Consider the following 19,025-nt stretch of genomic DNA (forward strand, 5'->3'; position numbering starts at 1 on the left):
ATTTGTGTATGGGGGGGTGTTAAGAAGCATGCCCCCCCCCCCCACCACCCCGTATTAAAGCGGGGGGTGTGGGGGTCCTCCCCCGGGAAAATTTGGATTTTAAGGTGTAAAATAGTGCTATTTTAGCAGTTTTCTGTACTTAAATTTAAATATTGTAATGGTAAAAATTTTATTAATTTTTAATATGAAATTTGTTTCAGTGATGAATAAGAAATTTAAATAAAGATTTGGTGCTAAAGGGGGGGGGGGTTCAACCCCATACCCCCCCCCCCCTGGCTACGCCCCTGTCACGGGAGAGCATTTTAAAGAATTTTTGACACATCGTAGATTTTTAATTCCTATGTATGCCAACATAAAAAAAAACAGACAATGGTCACGTTTATGGTTAAAAGTGCATTTTGCCCAAACGTGGACACAGTTTCTTATGACTCCGAGGCGATTCGAAACAAGCGGAAGGTAAAATCTGCTTTGAGATTTCAAGAAAACCGCTATACTACCTAAAGCAGAATTTTTATGTTTCTCGGTGAAATTTCGCTATTGCATAGTTGATGCTTTCTTCGTCTCCACGGCAACGGCTATGGACTCGTAGAATGTGACTTACCCTCGAGGAGGGACATGCATAATGGGTTGTTTGAAAAAGTGTTCTGCCTGTAGAGAGACGTAGCAAAGCACGGGAATTTAAGCTGGTTAGATATATGTGTATGTACGTATGTGAGTGCTCTTTCAGGAATCTTTACCGGATGTATCATTAAGAAAATTTATTCCGAAAGCACGCCTTTTAGCCATTTCCACTCTTTTAAAAATATCGTTTAAAAACGAAAACAAAACAACTCATCCGCCTACGTGCATTTTTTTTTTTAAGTTCTTTTCTTAGACATAACTCTGGTGTACTGAGTGTGTGCGCCCGGGTAGGCGGGGTCCTAAATACAGGACTGGGCCTCTCGTTTCTGCGCAGGGTAAAAAGTCAAGGTTCTTGGAAAATCCAACATTATGGAAGGTTACAAACCACGTTTTTCGCGCGAACCAATCACAACCCGGGGTTCTTGGGTGCTCGTGACGAGCCAACGAGTCACGCTCATGTAGAGGGTGTCGTGCCGCGATCCTGAACATGGGCGTGGCTAAAATTTACAAGCAAACCATGAGTTTGCTAGCGCGGGGGTGCCAACCTTTAAGTAGCATGAGCTAAATGCTAAAACTAAAAGGAATAATTTCTATTGGGCATTTTTGTAACCTGTACAGTCATTTTAGTTTCAACATTTAACACCCCTTTCTCCCTAGATTTTATGTCAGTTTTATTTGTGATAGAAAACAACAGAGAATTATCAGTACTATCGCCGGTTTCACCTATATTAGTGATTGTCAACTGACGGTCCATGGGCCACATACGACCTGTGATATAGTTTTGCACGGCCCAACTAACAAATTTTCACATATAAATATCATCAGGTATAATGCCGTGTCATTACCGTCTTTGTTCGCATATGTCGTGGGCATAAGACACTTTATCACATAAACCATATTTTTCATAAGAGCAATGTAAAGAATTTTAAATAGTACCTCACCTATTTACTTAACTATTTTCTACCCAAAGTATGTGAATGATTTACATATTGTAGAGATTAGTGTTCAATGTTACTAGACAACGTCAAACTGTGGCCAAGTTTATGGTTAAAAGTGCATTTTGCCCAAAAGAGGACTTAGTATCTTTATGTCTCCGAGGTACACATATGTAAAATGTTGTCAGCAGACAGTGCTCAGAAGACACAGTAATGTCATGGAGACACCCAAAAATATTATTTCTATTCATGCAATCTTTATATTGTTCAACTATAATTCATTTTTATACCTTTATTTAGACGTTTTTAAATACTATTATTAAGACTAATTTTTGGTTACTTCATTACACGTCACATATTTTATTAGCTATTTTTAGAGGCCCCTTGAATTTCGCGGATTCAATGACCTCCAGGATAGACTCCAATATCCTCTATACACTCCGGCAAATGCCAACTGTTCATTGGCTGTTGACTTGTGAGTCGTCTCGACTGGGTGGCCTGTGATTCAACACTTCTATGAGTGAGGGTCTCTAATTGGCCCTCAGTCCTCCAGATTAACAGAGAACCAATGACAGAAGCAGCACTAAGGTAAAATTATTTGAATTTTAGAATAACACGAAATGAATCCGCGAAATTCACGGGTCTCTAGCTATTGTACATGACAAATATATAAAGTATCATAAAAAAAAATTGGTTGTCTGTAAAGTCGGTTTACGAACGATAGTTTAACGTGACGACATAACAAAACATTGATGAAATGATTGCATACTTTTATGAATAAAATTGAATCATTTTTATTAAATTATCACTATATTGTATGGATACAAAGGAGTGAAATGAAATCTACAATTTAATTGATAAATTTACTTTTATTTGCACTCATTAATTCAAATATGTTTATTACTTTAGCGACGAGATTATTTTAACTATAACTTTTATACCTGTTTGCTATTTAACTTCGTCCAATCTGTGTTATTCTGTTAAGGATAGGATGATGATAGGAAAAGTAGGAAACTAATGGGAGTGTTTCAAGGATGATGTGAAGGAAAATGGCTTACCCAACACCAAGATGCAGTCAAAAATAATATATTTGCGCCACGGACTCTGCAGCAATGCTAGGAGGAATGGGTTAGCAAAGAGCAATGAAAATGTTACATTGAAATGCATGAAAACAGAATTACGCCACGGACTCGGCCGCAATGCTAGGAGGTTCAGGTTAGCAAAGAGCAATATAAAATGAGCGTAACGAGACACAGAGAAACGGGACAATGTGCGCAACGGGACACTTTCGTGCGTGCAGCCGGCGTTCAACGATTTATTAGACGTCACGTCAAAAATGCAATATAATTTAATGTGTGCCTGGTTCTTGGATTGTTTCAAAAATATCTGGACCACGAGGGGATTGAGGTTGTCCATAAATTATTTATACCAATTGAAATTAAAGTGTCACCCTGTTTGGTTGAACTTTATGTAGCAGGCGAGAAGTGATTTCCTGATAATGTGGAGTGCCAGAGTGGAGGCCTTTGTGGACCATTGTTTGGTTAGTTACCCTTCATCTGGAGCCTCGATCTCATACGCCCTGTTAGGGAACAGCATTTTTGTGTCATGTTTTGGTTCTTACTCGATTCTTATGGATGCTTTCTGAACAATAATCACAGACATGTTTTGTTGTAAATTTCGTCAGTGCAGTATGTTCATAGCAATCCGAACACTTTTGAATTCTTGCGCTATAGTCGATGTCATGTAATTTGACTCAAAATTGGCAGCCTCAACAGTTTACGTTTCACATTAGTTAAGACCTGCAAAGTCCGTGTTATTTTTTTTTTTTGCCAGGTCATAATCCACAAACATTGCAAGAATTTTAAATTTCTATACACTCCTGGTCGCGCATGGTTCGGTAAGAAAGTTTATAGACATTTGTAAGTTTATAGTCCTTTAAGGCGTGTCAAACAACCCGTGCTCCAATGACAAAGATTGTTCAGTGTACTGACATTTGCAATTTAAGACATTTGCCGTTGTTGCCAACAGTGATTGTAAACACGCTGCATGTGGTTGTCTGAGTTCTTGAACAATACATCGCGTGTTGCTTTGCGAGCGACGGTCGCGGAAACGGGTAACCATTGGCTGTCGAATCCGAGACAAGTTAACACGACACAGACTATAGTCGGCGGGCAAGGCGATGCTCGGAAGTGGTTTCAAGGTCGGGACAGCCCACGCCCCCCCCCTTTTCCCAACCTCGTGTCGCGCACGTGAGCGGTCGCGAAAACAAACGTTTCCCCGTTTCCCCTTCTTCCCGCGACAAAGGAACCGTGGTAAGTAGGGGGAGGAGCCAAGTTCAAGTGCACTTTTAAACTTATGGTGCGGCCGCCGCCCGCGTCAGCAGTCCGCGAGACCATCACAGCTGACCGCGCGCCTTCTGTCAGCTCGAGTCCGCAACTTCTCTGGGCCCGCGCTCCGTCGCTTGCACGAAAGCCACGTACGCGCAACCGCGGCGGCCTGTCGTTCCGTAACTCCGCGCCTTCCCACGCCAGGGCCAACGAAGGAGGCTACAAAGTTCCAGGGGGGAATGATTTTGTCGGGCCTTCCTCTCCCCATTACTTCAACCGACAATATTTTAAACCCCCACGATTAAAAAAAATAAAAGACTAAACGTTACCACGGCCGTAACTGTAAGCGTGACTGCATAACTTGTAAGGTTTCCAAAAGGTTTTGGAATTTTGCACTAGACTTGTAATTATTATCCTGGCAGGATAAACACACACACACTACAAAAAAATATAGTTATTAAAACTCAGTGGGGCCCCACCTGTGTCCAGGTTCCGATATCTCTCTCTCTCCCCCCCCCCCCCCGGTCCTTTAATTTTCCTAAACCTCTTTTGACGGCCCGGGCCACCCCTCCCCCCCCCCCAAATCCGGGCGAGTGTAGCGGAATGTAAAATAAATATGGATGCGAACCGCGCTCGCAAGCTGTGCAGTAGTAAAATATATAATATTGGACCATTTAGTGAACTGGGTGACTGTTCTTAAAATTGAGTCATTCTGTTTAGCAACTCTCTAGCAAAACAAACAGCAACTTCATACATGCTGAGGTCAGTACTTTTTGCTTTTTAGCGTAAACTAAACTTGTTAGGTATAATAGTAAAAACAATATGATAAAAAATCCGCCAGGAACAGGCACAAGACTCCATTAAACACCACAAAAGTATTTCCTATCAAAAAGGGGTGTTATTTTGGCTTCAATTACTAACACGACAAAATATTTATCGCATCCACTGCCTAACTTTTCATCGTATTGCATCAAACGCCCTATTTACCAATAGAGCAGTCAAAAAACGTGTGTCATTCGGATGCACACTGTCAAATATTTTTACCTTAAATTTACGAAGAAAACTTATTTCAAATTTTCCTGGCATCTTCGTAACATTAGGAGTAAAGATTTACTCTTCTTTTTGAAAAAAAAAAAAAAAAAAACTACAATAATAATCTTGGTATTGTGCATGTTGTCCTTGTTAACATCGAAAGACCTAACTTGTTAGCCGGAATCTGGCGTTTGATTCGAAGATACTTTTATCTGGAACTAAAAAGTAATCTTTATTTACATGATGTCAATTCTTCTTTAAAAAGTTCGTTTATTTTCTGCAGTTATCAGGCCGACAGACAGACAGATTGCAGACACTGTAAAACAACAAAAAAAGGGGGGGGGGGTTAAATGTTTAATGGCGCAACCAATGACAGGCGAGCATTCGCCTGATTGGCTGAGCATGAGACGATAACTCACAAACTACACAGAACCACCTGCACATATAATAATTCAATACATAAATTTGCAAACCTGCTGAAATCAAATTCCCACAAAATTCATTAATTATGGCCACACACATAAATAACATTTTAACCGAAGCTTCTAAGCTGCCTCGTATATATATAATTTATTGGACATACGCCCTTAGAGTTTAGCACTGTTTGTGATTAAAAAATTTTCAAGAACGCAAATTAAAAATTTAACATGGAAACATAAACCCTCAGAGAACAAGCCAAAATCAGCTTATGTAAAACAGATAAACTCAACGATGAACAATAATAGGTATCTTCATCGTTGTATTCGTATATTTGCTGCGTAGTCCAGGTTTTTTTTGTCCAACAGCATTTACTATTATTGCTGAAATTGTCTTGTCGTTGTTAGCCCATTGTGGTCATCTTTGTTGTTATTGTTTTTTCATAACTAAATTCCTTCCACGGACTTCTTGTGCTGTCTGATATTTACAGTTTGAATGTGTTCGTCTGCGCTGGCGTCGTTGTGTTGTCAATAATACATGTTTTAAAATAATAAATAGCATAGCATTTAAAACAAGCTATACTTACTTGGAAATAAGCTGTTTTATTTTTTTATTTTTTTACCCACCTGTAAAGATACCGAAATGTTAGAAAGGCGCATTGTTAGCTAAGCGACGATACTGAGACAGGAAAGAAACCATTCCAGCGTTTGCCTGGAGTTATTTCAGAAACCGGAGTTTAGGCTGGCCATATCGGTATTCGAACCCGCGACCTTGTAGCGTGTCATTTTCCCGGGCCTTGCTATAGTTTCCACGTCGTCAAACTTTAAAACCCAAGCCCCAACCGGGACTCGAACCAAAGGAACCCTCGCACCGAATGCCGGCGTGTGGTTTACAGCGCTACGCGGTCAGCTCCTTTTGAATCATCGCATGGTGATCATTCACGATGACTTCATTTCCAGTGTCACGGATTCAACTCAACTTCGATTCAACTTCCTTCGGCCGTCGTCGCGGTTCTTCCAGCCGCGCTTCTTCGAACACCGGCGGGTTGACGGCGGGTTGACCTTGCTCGCGAGTTCGGTCGGGCGCGCGTGATGTTTGATCGCTCTACTCCCCCTCCCATCTCTCTTCCTTCCCCCCCCCCCTTTCACCCACCACTCACCCTCGTCGTGACGTCACCTCCGCCGCGGGGGCGATATCCGGCCGTCGCCCGGTTCCACCGCGCATGCGCCTACAACTTCCTTCCCGGCAGAACGGGAAGCCTACAACTCACGTAGTTTCGTTTCCCTGCACTTATTTACGAAGAGTTCCGAAGTTTTGCGTTTTGGTATTAACGCCACTTCAGCCGCTAAATCAGAAGTTTCCAATGAAAACAAGCATGTTGTGACTGACCTAACCTAACCTAACCCTTCGATTTTTTTAATTTCAATTTTTGAGAGAAATCTGAAGTTGCACGAACGTGGTAGGGAACCGAAACTACGTGAGTTGTAGGCTACCGCGGCAGAACACCCCTTCCCACCTTCACGTCTGGCGAGGGGACACGGTACTTAGGAGAGGGGACTAGAGTCCTCGCCGTCTTGCAATAGCGCTTCCGTACTAGTTCTTTATTGTTTTGTTTTGTTTTGCTGGACACGGCATTGTACTTAGCTTTGGCCACTTGTTGAAGACAGAACTCGTGAACTGGTTGTGAATGTCATCAGTGACGTAGCCTGGATTTGTGTATGGGGGGTGTTAAGCAGCATGCCTCCCCCCCCCCCCTTATTAAAGCGTGGGGTCCGGGTACCCTCCCTAGGGAAAATTTGGATTTTAAAGTGTAAAATAGTGCTATTTTAACAGTTTTCGGTACTGAAATATAAATATTGTAATGGTAAAATTTTTATTAATTTTTAATACGAAATTTGTTTGAGTGATGAATAAGAAATTTAAATAAAGATTTGGTGCTAAGGGGGGGGGGGGGGTTCAACTCCTAACCCCCCCCCCCCCCTCCTGGCTAGGCCACTGAATGTCACGATGTCTGTACTCGCCCGCGTGAAATAATAAGTGAATTCCTCGCGGCGCTCATGGACTGGAGCCATTTGGTCGCAACAAAGTAGAGAAGGTCTGGGAGATTTGATTTGTGCCTTGGCATGTCGAAAATTGGGATAAATAGTTCAAAATTAGAATTATAGCAGTACATGGGAAATTTCAAGTTGGCGGGGCCTAATCTCCCTCAAGGTCCCCTGCCCACCTGGTTACACACAAACACGCTGTGTGCAATGTTTCAGAAGAAGCCACGCTATTTAAAAACTGCTCGAGATATCCGAGTGGTGTCAGTTTGCGGAAATCATTTGAGAATTAGCCGAGGGCGGATGAGTAATTTTGGTTCCGTATTTCGTTTTAGCAAGTATTTTTAGACGGGTGAAAATGGCTAAGATGCGCGTTAAAAAAATTAGACGTGAAACTCCGGGTGCACGTCATATAATATTACGGTTACCGCTCAAATCCCACAGTTATTCCATGTACGGCGAGAAGACTGCGCGCCAGTTTAGAGGCGATAACGCGCTAGAAGCACCAGCGAGCGTCGCACTTATCATCCCGCCTCACCTGCACAGATACACTTCTGCCTAGGAAACTGAGATAAGCCACGTTGGTTCTGACAGCTTTTACGCAGTAACACTTTTTTTAATATTTTTATATTTGATTGTTTTCTTTCGTAATGGCAGATATTACACACGAAAAATTTTCTGACATCATAAAATAGTGTATTGACAGTAGTCAATTATAAAAATGTATTCACCACTAAACGCCATTCACTTCACATTGGAGAATATTACGTACCAGTCAGTCACGTTCAACTTCAGGCATTCCATTAAATTATATAGATACTGTGCCTAATAAAAACCAAAGGTTTGGAATTAATCTTTTTAAATTTGTAATGGTTTAAAACAACGGTTGAGACCAAGATGGCATCCTTAGGTTCCAAAATGTCCTCCTTGAATCTTAGTCAGGTCGTCGAATATGTAATCGCAGCGTCGTACTTACCAAAACCGCCGACACTTCGCTAATCGTCCAAACCCAAACTTGTCAACGTACAACAACTAACCATCCACTGAGCTGCACACCGGACTGACTGACGGAAACTAGTGCGTGTGGCTGAGTCTAAATATGTGCGCCTGCTTCCTGCGGAGTGTTTGAACGTCACGGTGTTGCGATCGTGCGTCTTTTCAGCCAGTGGAGTTCTGTAAAGTGCGCGCGGAATTCAAATTTGCGCTCCACTTTCTCGCGTTTTCATGCAGGGCTTGCTTTTCCAGACAGTTTTCCAAAACAAAAATGGTTAATTTTTGGCATTGCCTGTTACCCATACAATTTTTTGTTCAACATTTTCCTAACATACTACATGTATATGTGTATACAAAGCATATTAAAACATTTTTGTAGATATAAACATCCTAAAAAAATTGGTATGAAACCAAAATTATGAAATTAAAATGCAATACAACCCACTATATCGGACGTCTGTAGTTCTGAAAAACCTTAAAGTTCATTGACACCGAGTCAGACGCCCTAAAAAAGCCGCGTTCGTGCATCGTCGGCTTTTTCTTCTTCTTTTGAAAATTAAAGTTAGTAGATTTGTCACAAAAATAAAATTTCTGGCAAAACTTTGTTTTTTATTATTCCGGCAGGGTATATATTCACACGTCTAGGTGATAGTAATGAAATAAAAGTGTGATTGGGTTAAATCAGGGAGCTTTAAAAAACTCTTAAAACGTGAAAATGTAATAATTCTCACTTGTGAAGTTGTACAAGCGAGCGGAGATCTTCGGATTAGTTCGAAACTAATTTTTCGGGACTGATAGGGTGTCAGGGAAGCTTAGGCTTTCTGTGTATATACTCGTGAAAATATTGGTTGATAAATAACTTCGTAGTGTCTCTATGTTTCGCTACAATTCCCGAGCTTAGGGAGTAGTAATTTCTTTAAAGTTTCTTAGCTATTGGAATGAAACTACAATATCTAAAAGTCACAATGCAAGAAAACGGAAAGTGACGTATTTTGTGATTTTACCTAATAAAAGCATTTCATTTGAAATGTTTATAAGTACACATTTACGTCAGTCACTGTTGCAGACCATGTCAGAATATATGCTAATCATTTTTATTAACATGCCTTATTTGCATCAGTATAACGTTAATAGTATGTAGTAAATGTATTATTATGTATATTATATTTGAGTTGTCATTTACTTAATTTTACCGGTAAAAAAATGGTACGTGAGGATAATTTAATACGAATCTGAACACTAGATAAACAGTTTATCTAAGTGCGTGATGTCCGCAGACGAGGAAGAGGAAGCCTAAGGGAGAATGCAAGATGGACCGCGGCTCGAACAACGCCAGCAGCGCCTCTGGCGGCGGCGGGGGCGGCGGGGGCGGCGGGGGCGGCGTGCTGAGCACCGCCGCCGCCAGCCTGCAGGCCGCCACGAACCTGGTCAAGATGGAGCACTCGAACCTCGTCAAGATGGAGCACAACGGCGGCGCTACCTTCTCCGGTGAGAACTCCCCCCCCCCCTCACACTCTCTTCCATCTCTCTTCCTTCACGACGAAGACAGGCCTGGTCTACGTTTCTCGGAAAATTCGTGCGCTGCAAACGGTACAGACTTGAACTTACAGATATTGCCACATCATTTGTACCTACACTTACATGAAAACAACTGTGTCACTACAAAACAATTTTCGTGGAAATACTGGGTTCCGAGTCTTCCCCGGGTGTTTATGCTTTGTGTTTTCCCAGTTCATGCAATAGTTAAAAAAAAAAAAAAAAAAAAAAACATATGTAAAGCGTTCCCTGCATGGCTTTCCAGTTTTAACTGCGCACACAATAAGTACGATACAGAAAAATAAAGTCAAATTGTTGAATGTTCGATTATCTTTTCCATGGTTAAAAAAAAATGTATGCGCGAATGAAACTTCAGTTAAAATACTAGTAAGAAATACTCAGTGTATCTAAAAAAAAAAAAGTCGTACAGAGTTAAAATATATTTGTTGTAGTATTACAAACTATTTCTTGGCAACTGGTTTCCAAAGAAATCTTTTGTAAAAATATGAAAATATTTTTTTTTCTGTGTAATGCGTGGTGTGTCCGATGTTTTTGCATGCCTTGTTTCTTTGCAGCTATCTTGAAGGGAGACATCTGAATAAATATTACGGCCAGCAAAGGGTTATGTTGCACTACTCGGTTGAGTAATGGGGGCACAGACCCTGGCAAGTTCTTATCGTCTACTTAGGAAACCACTTCGTTCTCAGCCGATAACAATGCAAATTGCTTCCATTTTTTTTTCTGAAGGTAGTGCGGTGCTGTGTTGCAGCCAAAAGTGTTGGTTGCTAAATAACTTCTACGGTTCACTCTATATTTCGCGATAATACCCGAGATTAAAGAATAATAATTGGATGAATTTTTTCCCGTTAAGTTTCTTAATGACAGCACTGAAACTACAATATTAGAAAATCACAATGCAGAAAATTGTAACGTATTTTGTTAATTTATCTTCAGGCTTGCCCTTTTTTTTTTGGTCCCGCATTACCACAGGGCAAAGTAATTTTATAAATGAATTTCATTTGAATTATTTTATAAGCTGCACATTTGCGTCAGTCACTGCTCTATCATTGTTTCAGTTCTTCCCAGTATATAACCATTTTTTATTAGATATTATTTACCATGCCTTATTTACATTAGAGTAAGGTGAATAGAGTGAAGTAATTATTTGAGTGTTATTTACATAAATAATTATATCGGTAAAAATATACGTGAGAACCATTTAATATGAATATGAACATTTAAAACCATACATTAAATAACCTTTGCCATCATTCTTTATGATGGGTCTATTTTGTCATATCAGTAAGTGTGTGTTTTCGTGGTGTATACATTTTGTCAAGAACAGCATTATTTTGTGGAGATGTCGATCAGCTTTAAATTTCAAATAAACAAATTACTTGCTTCACTTGCGGTGTTTAGTAGTAATTAATACAGAATTAGTCCATGAATTCGACCGACAATTTTTGGCTGTAGGTTCATCATGATTAAATAAGTGGAAAGTATCTATACGACTTACAGTCTACATTGCTTACCAAGGCTTTGTATACGTCTCTGAATTTAAAGCTGAACAACATATTTATTTTAAGTAATAGAAAAATTATTTAAGATGGAAAACTTAACGTCTCCATTATGTTTGATCGAAAGATGTTTTACAACTACAGCGAATTTTGTCGCTGCCTCAAAATTATTTCATTGAAATAACTTGGTGTAACACCTTTATTGTTCAAATACTTTTGTTACATGTAACTACCAGCAATTATTTCAATGAAATAATTTTGAGGCAGCGACAAAATTCGCTGTAGTTGTAAAACATCTTTCGATCAAACATAATGGAGACGTTAAGTTTGTGAAAGTGGCAAAATGTTTGAGAAATACTTCAGGTTATAGTTATTATGGCTTCTTACATATGGCGCAATGTCTCTTATTTCGTAAATACTTTATTAGAGTTCAAATAACAGCCACCAACTTGTTAGTAAATTTGTCAGAAATTATTTTTTAATTTTTTGTCTGTTTTATTGTATTTTTTTCAGCTCTTGTTTTTCCTTTTGCTTTCCTTTTGCTAGATTCCGTTCTCCATACATCAATGTCTGCCGTTAGCCTTTTAATTTATGTTTTTTTGCTATATCCTGCTAAGTAAAACAAATTGTTAGTACTCATGTACCTTCACACACTGGTTGTATTACAGGTTGTTCTAGTCTCAGAGGTTTCACACTTCTGTCAGATGTGCTTCAAGGCCGCCCACAGTGTATCTCGACACGGGCATAACATTATGGCGGATGGACCTCACCCCTTAATTTACAGTCTGAATGAAAAAATCTGCAAACCATAATTTCAAAGACACAGCAGTATATTATGAATTTATACAACTTGTACAGCCATTTCAGGCATTCTTAAACAGAAAAGATGTAAGGACGCTCGCGTCATTTGCAGGCTGACTGTTTCATTTATAAACTTCATTTTATTTCGTTTATTTCATCATGTTTAAAATAATGTTAGTATTAATTAAGCCCCCAGAAGAAGGCTTGTTACGCTTCAAGACGACCATAAAGTACACTTTACCCAAACTGATTTATATTGTTACGGCCTAATGTGGGGAGAACTCGGTTCGTAAGGGATAGCCCAGTTAAGTTTTATTACTGTTTTATTAATTACTAGCTGCCCGACCCGGCTTCGCACGGCTATACTAATGGAAAAAGAATTATGCCACATCTCCCATTTACAGTAATGGTAAATAATAAAAAATTCCGTGAAAATTTATTACAATGCTGTATAATGTACCGATGGTTTCCCGACTCGTGCACGCAACATAAAACTGATGTACCCGTACTTCGCTATGGCAGTCTACAGGCAGATCACTCTTGCGCCGCTTATTATACATGCCCCTCCTTGTGGGTACGCCACTGCCGCGCGATGCCCGTTGCCATGGAGACGCAGAAGGCATGAACAATTGAAAATCCTGTTCTCATGCAGACAAAGTACCCACTGTTTCCTGGTTGTAACCACCTATGCTATGGGATCTAATTTTCGGAAAATGTCATCCTGCGTAACATAAGGAACATTACTGTGAAGTTTCAAGTCTGTAAAATATATATACTTGAAAAAAAAAAGGGCAATTTTTGATATTTAAAGTACCCGCAAAATTTCAACGCTGATGAGGACTGCACTAACAATGAAATAGTCGTTGCCATGGAGACGAATGAAGCATCAACAATGCTACAGCCGTTGCCATGGTGATTTCCTACCAAAAACTGGAAATAAAAAAAAATTTAGGGGTGGACTACCCCTAACATTTAGGGGGATGAAAAATAGATGTTGGCCGATTCTCATAGATACCGGATAAGCACAAAAAATTTCATCAAAATCGGTCAAGCCGTTTCGGAGGAGTATGGCAACGAAAACTGTGACACGAGAATTTTATATATAAGACTAGTATATACATTAATAAAAAATAAATAAAATCACTGGCACTTAAAATGTTTATTCACAAGTCACTTAATCACTTGTCAATTTTCACAGTTCGCACTAATCACTGAAGCTAAGCTCAAAAGTGGTTTGCCCCTTACCTTGCGCCTGTCCACACACACAGTCTCGCGCCACTCAGTCGCCGCAATTGCACGATCCAGTCTAACTCCGCGTTGCGCCGCTCACGGAAAGGAGAGGCCAAGGGTCCCACCCTCTTCGCCGATGTCGCACTTCCCTTCGCTTGCGGAACACTCCGAACTCTTGGAATTCTTTCAGAACTCACGCCGCACCCGTCGCGAAACCCTCATGGAGGCCAGCGTCGCTGCTTAAGTACCTGAGGGTCTTCTTTCCAGAACCGACGAGCACAGCTGTGACGATTCGCGTCATCCCGGGCCGACCCGACGCCCGAACAGTCCAGAAGGGCGGCGTTCATTCGCGCCACTCCGCGCGGCGACCCACGGAATTCCCAAGGCCGCTCAGCGATAAATATCAGCGCCGGAGAAAGATGATGCGGGGGGCGGAGAGGGGAGTGGCGCGTGTGGCATGCCTTACATTAGTCGACTACACATGACGGTGCGTGACGCCAGTGGCCATGCAGGGCCGCCAGCTAGCTCCGAACTTGGTATCGCGGTCTGGTCTCTCATGTTCGTAACAAGATTTAAAAAAAAGTTGAAAGTTATGACAGCAAATGACTACGCCTAATACGACAAATGCCACATCTACGATCTACCAACACAACTTCTACTTTGTGAATGCAGATATTTCGGCTCCACCAAAGGTCGCTCGAACCAGTGCTGGTACCTTTAGGACGTTATTTCTAAGTCTTGATCAACGCAACGAGCACTTAGATCAGTAAGCACTTAGTACAAGGGCCGTGGAGAATCAGATAGAGCCTGTAAACAATTCAATAAAAAAAATGTGACGAGTCTTTCAGTACTCCCCAGTGATGTATAAACATCTAAGCTCGGTAACAAGCAATTTCATGTGTTCTCATGTTGTTCATGTTGCAAATAAACTTATAATAAGAAACTCTGACACAAAACTTAATGGAAAATTCCGTAAAATGATGCCGAGAGTAATAAATAAACTGATAAAAAAATTAGTGGATTTTTAAGATTTCTGGGTGTGAATCACACTCATAAATTCTTTCTGCACCCACCGCCAAATTCGCTGCCTGAATCGTTAACTTGCTTGCCTTCATCAAAAGCAGATAGCAGAGCAGCACGAAACAATCAGAAATTTGAAACCTTTAGAAACGGCTCTGATAAAACCCCGGCTTTGGATCTGATTTTCAACTAGCAATTTTATTAATTTTATTTAAATGCCCATCTTAAAATTTACCAAAATGTTAATACTCTAAAGTTTCCGCTCATGTAATAAGTTATACATCTATGGTAATTAAAAAATATTGTCCTTAAACATTTTAAAACATATTATAACACTAAGTATATGTTTGTATAATAGGTTTGTTTAAACAACTAAATCATTTAGTAAATACTGCTTACAAACAAACCTTAACCTTGTTGGGCTGATTCAACCTTATTATCATATTATTAAAAAAACTAAAAAGTTCCAGTGATTAGATTCTAATCATGCCTCTGAGGTTTCCAAACACGCGCTGTACTGCTGTGCTATTAAACTTCTTGGGAATGTAAGGAATGTTCTTGAATGTAACATTTGACACTAGCCAATATTGCCTGGGTCTCCATCTTTGTTGTCAGATTCTTGAGGATTTTCTATGAAAACCAGTGTAAACCATCAATGGCGTATTACCATGAAATAATTTAAAATCAGTATTCCTCATTTCAGTAATTTATTAAAGATCAATCCTTGAGATTTTGTAGCTGTGTGTTGCTCTAGGAAATAATTTTGTATCTGTCCCTTGTTGCACATCTTTTCTAACTAGGGACGGGTATAATGTGCTTAACTTCTTGTGCCTCGTGGCTTTGTGTGTTTGTTTAACGGTAGTGAACATGTACCTAACCTTGCAGACGGCTACGGTGGAGAGGCGTGTCGCCCCGGCCTGTCTCTGGCGCACCACAGCGTGGCGGGCACCCACCCGAGCCTGGGGCTCATGCAGCACCACGGCCATGCCTCTGGGGGCTACGCGGGCATGTACTCGCCGCCCGCCGCGCCGCAGTACGGCCACCACCAGCACCACCACCAGCACCACCAAGTGCACTCCCAGCCCAGCTACTACGACCTCATCAGCCAGCACATCAGCGCCGTGGCAGTGTCGCCCAAGGTGGAGTGTCCCTCGCCGCCCGCCGACGCCAACCGCTCGCTGTCGCCCGGCGAGGCTTCCCCGCACATCGTCACCCTCGTCGGCAGCAGCAGCAGCAACAACAACAACAACAACAACAACAACAACAACAACAACGAAGCCGACGATGGCGGCTCGGCCAAGAGCATCATCGTCAACCAGAACATGGAGCGCCCCACCGTTGTGTCGCTGTCCGCCTGACGCTCTCCCTGGCCTCTGGAAAGAGCCGTGCTTTAATCGTCGAGCTTCCTGTGGACATTGGTAGAAGGAAGCAGGACTTTAAAAACACTCACTTGTCATTGCTCTGTGATCATCTTGTGCCTTATGAGTTCATGTGATGTTGCCTGACATTATTCTATAGGAGCTGCTCTTCTGTCGCTCTTGGAAGATAGCAGGATATTACACTCACTTTTCATCGCTCTGTGATCAACTTGTGCATTATGAATCCATGTGAAGCTCTTTGTCTGCCTGACACTCTTCTAGAGGAGCCGCTCTTCTTTTGCTACTGAAAGAAAGCAGGATTTTACAAAGTACTCAATATTCATCGTTCTGTTATCATCCTTTACCTTATGAATCCATGTGGAGCTCTTTGTCTGCCAACCACCCTTCTAGAGGTGCTGCTCTTCTATCACTGTTGGCCATTACAAGTACTCACTTTTCATCGCTCTATGATCATCTTATGCCTTATGAATCCATGTCACTCTTTGTCTGAATAACACTCTTCTAGAGGAGCCGCTCTTCTATCGCTGATGGAAGAAAGCAGGAAATTATAAGTACTCTCTTTTCATTGCTCTGTGATCATCTAGTGCCTTATGAATCCATGTGGAGCTTTCGTCTGCCTGTCATCTAATGAAGTTGCTCTTCTGTCGCTGATGGAAGGAAACAGGACATTACAAGCACTCGTTATTGTTTTGTAACAAGCTAGTGCTTAATGAATCCATGCAGATTGCTAGGAGGATCATTTCTTTGGTAAAAAAAAAATTGGGTAAGACAACCGGCTGTAATGTGACATAAACCAGCATTATTTTCTAGATAATTATGTTTTAAATGGTAACATTCCCAAAACACTATTGTTGTGCAATCTGTTGTTTTTAAATAACAATTTTCAGACAGTTTATGAAGACTGAAGATTTGCACCACATGTTTGAAATGTTTCAACAGAAATGAAGCAAGTAATTTTTACTTATACCTAGAAAATTACATAAAGTATGTTTATTACCTGTGACTATGAAATAATACAATAAATTCAGTTTTTATTTATTTACTGATTCAGATAATTGGACAGCGAATGTTTTTAATATTTTGTGTCTTTTAAATTTTTTGTTTTACTGGGAATAATACATGTGGGCAAGTTAATTTGTGCTTTTGAATCTTTGCTGCAGACAATGATATTTAATGCCAGTCTGGAGTAAAAAATATCACGAGTATGTTTTTGCAAAGTTTTACAAGTTTGGAAGACAAGCATTGTTAAAAAGAGACACAAACCAAACCGTTACGAATTTTCTGTGATGTGAGTTTTAACCATATTGCTTGTTGACAATGTTTATTGCTCAAAATGTACAATTAATAAGATCTGATAACTTTTATTTTAAAAATCTTATGCATTTATATCTATTTTAATGCATACACACAAGATTTTTATTGCAATATATATATTTTTTGTTTTCTTTTAGGATTTATATGATTGTGTGTTATCATGTGTAAATATTTTTTTTGCATACTCGCCAAATTTTTTGTGTGTTATAGAATCAAAGATTCGTGGAACTGGAATATTATTGAAAATCTTTTAATTAAGTTCTTGTCCATTAGTACACAGCTACAGTGGAACACATGTAAATATTTTTACAAGCACTCAATATTACCTCAGATTCTCAGGATCTTTCTTTCACTGGTATGTGTTATTTTATAAATGTTATTTCAGAAAATGTTTAAAGATAGTTTATATTGTATGACACGTGTTGCTGTAACTGACCATGAAATTAAGATCTGTAGATACCTGTTATTTAAATGTCCAATATCACATAAAGAAAGATTTTGGGGCCTATGTTAATTCAGAATTACCAAATTACTTCAGATATTCTGAAGAGTATTTATAAATATAGATAATATCGTAAATGTTTTGTGTTTTCAGAAGATCAATCACAGCAATATAAATAAATGGTTTTCATTTCATATTTGATGATATTTTATTTCTTCCAGTACCACAAAAATTGTAAAGAAAATAGCTTTCATTTTTTTTTTTGGACTAGGAGAATCTCTAAGGCATGCATGGTTGAAGCATGTGCATTATTGTACAGTAACAATCAAACTATGTGTACTTAAATCACTATATGCAAAAATTTCTAGACAAAAAAATGTTTTATCATATTATAGAAAGTAGTCATTTTAGAGTTTTTTTTTTTGTATTATAATAATGTTTATAACTTATTTACATAAATCCTCTTGCTATCTGCTGCAGTTGTACATTTTTGGTCTTATAATACATGCAAGTAATTTATATTTCGTATATAATTATCTTATAACTATAAGATATGAATATATAGTACTGATTTTCATTTTCATGGTTTCACAGCTTTGTAGTTTTCACAAGTCCCATGTTATAATTATCAAATGCATGCTAGCAAAGTATTATTTGAAAAGGTTTTTCCTTAAATTATTTTGGAAGAATAGGTAGATTAAAAGTTTTATTCATAATTTTTGATAGTTTTACTCTTACCTTCGGTCATCAGATTTCTCTCATTGTCTTTTCAAAGAAATAGCAAATAAATTTCTGAGAACCTGGCTGGCATTCTTAGTTGCTGGATAATTTAAAGAAGAATATAATATTTACAAGGTTTCTGTGCTTTCTGAAGTTACTTTGAGCCTATTTAAATGTGAAGATATATCTAGGCTTTATTTCCATATTATTGAGAGAAAAAATCAGTATTACAGTCCAAGACAGTGTAGTTTTTATATCCATGGTAAAAAAAAATATTTACTATATATTTATTTTTTTCAAATAAGATATTTACTTTGTTTAAAACAATTTTAAATACTAATGTGTTACATCTCATCGATTATTTTTTAAAACATAATACACATTTTGTGGCCTTTTAAACAGCACATACAGGCCTTGAAATATTGTACACTATTAAAAATATGGTTGTGTTAGTTTTACTAATGACTATTTTTGCATTATGATTTTCACTTTAAATGCTGAAAAAATGCTTTCTAAAACATACCTTGAGAAAATATACTCGTAAATATTAATAATAAAAACTTTGTTACAATGTTTATATATAAATTTCATTAAAATCTTGCAGTTTTAAAAATTATGTTGGGGTTGAAAATATTAAAAGTTGTTGCATTATTAGTATAATTTTACAAACTTACTATTTCTACACAAAGCGCTAGTGTT

The 19,025-nt window shown here is 39.1% G+C and overlaps 1 protein-coding gene across 2 annotated transcripts in view; it reads left to right on the forward strand.

Annotated features, from left to right (window-relative positions):
• LOC134531789 (box A-binding factor-like) overlaps positions 1 to 17,802 on the forward strand; it is a 335,983-nt gene extending 318,181 nt beyond the window's left edge. For both annotated transcript variants that reach the window (XM_063367716.1, XM_063367717.1), the window contains 2 exons: positions 9,645 to 9,855; positions 15,357 to 17,802. In XM_063367716.1, the coding sequence (XP_063223786.1) occupies positions 9,645 to 9,855; positions 15,357 to 15,829 (684 nt within the window). In that variant the 3' untranslated portion in view covers positions 15,830 to 17,802. The remainder of the gene's footprint in view (positions 1 to 9,644; positions 9,856 to 15,356) is intronic.
• The last annotated feature ends 1,223 nt before the right edge of the window (positions 17,803 to 19,025 follow it).

The sequence above is a fragment of the Bacillus rossius genome, chromosome 5 (genome assembly GCF_032445375.1).
Source record: "Bacillus rossius redtenbacheri isolate Brsri chromosome 5, Brsri_v3, whole genome shotgun sequence".
NCBI lineage: Eukaryota > Metazoa > Arthropoda > Insecta > Phasmatodea > Bacillidae > Bacillus > Bacillus rossius.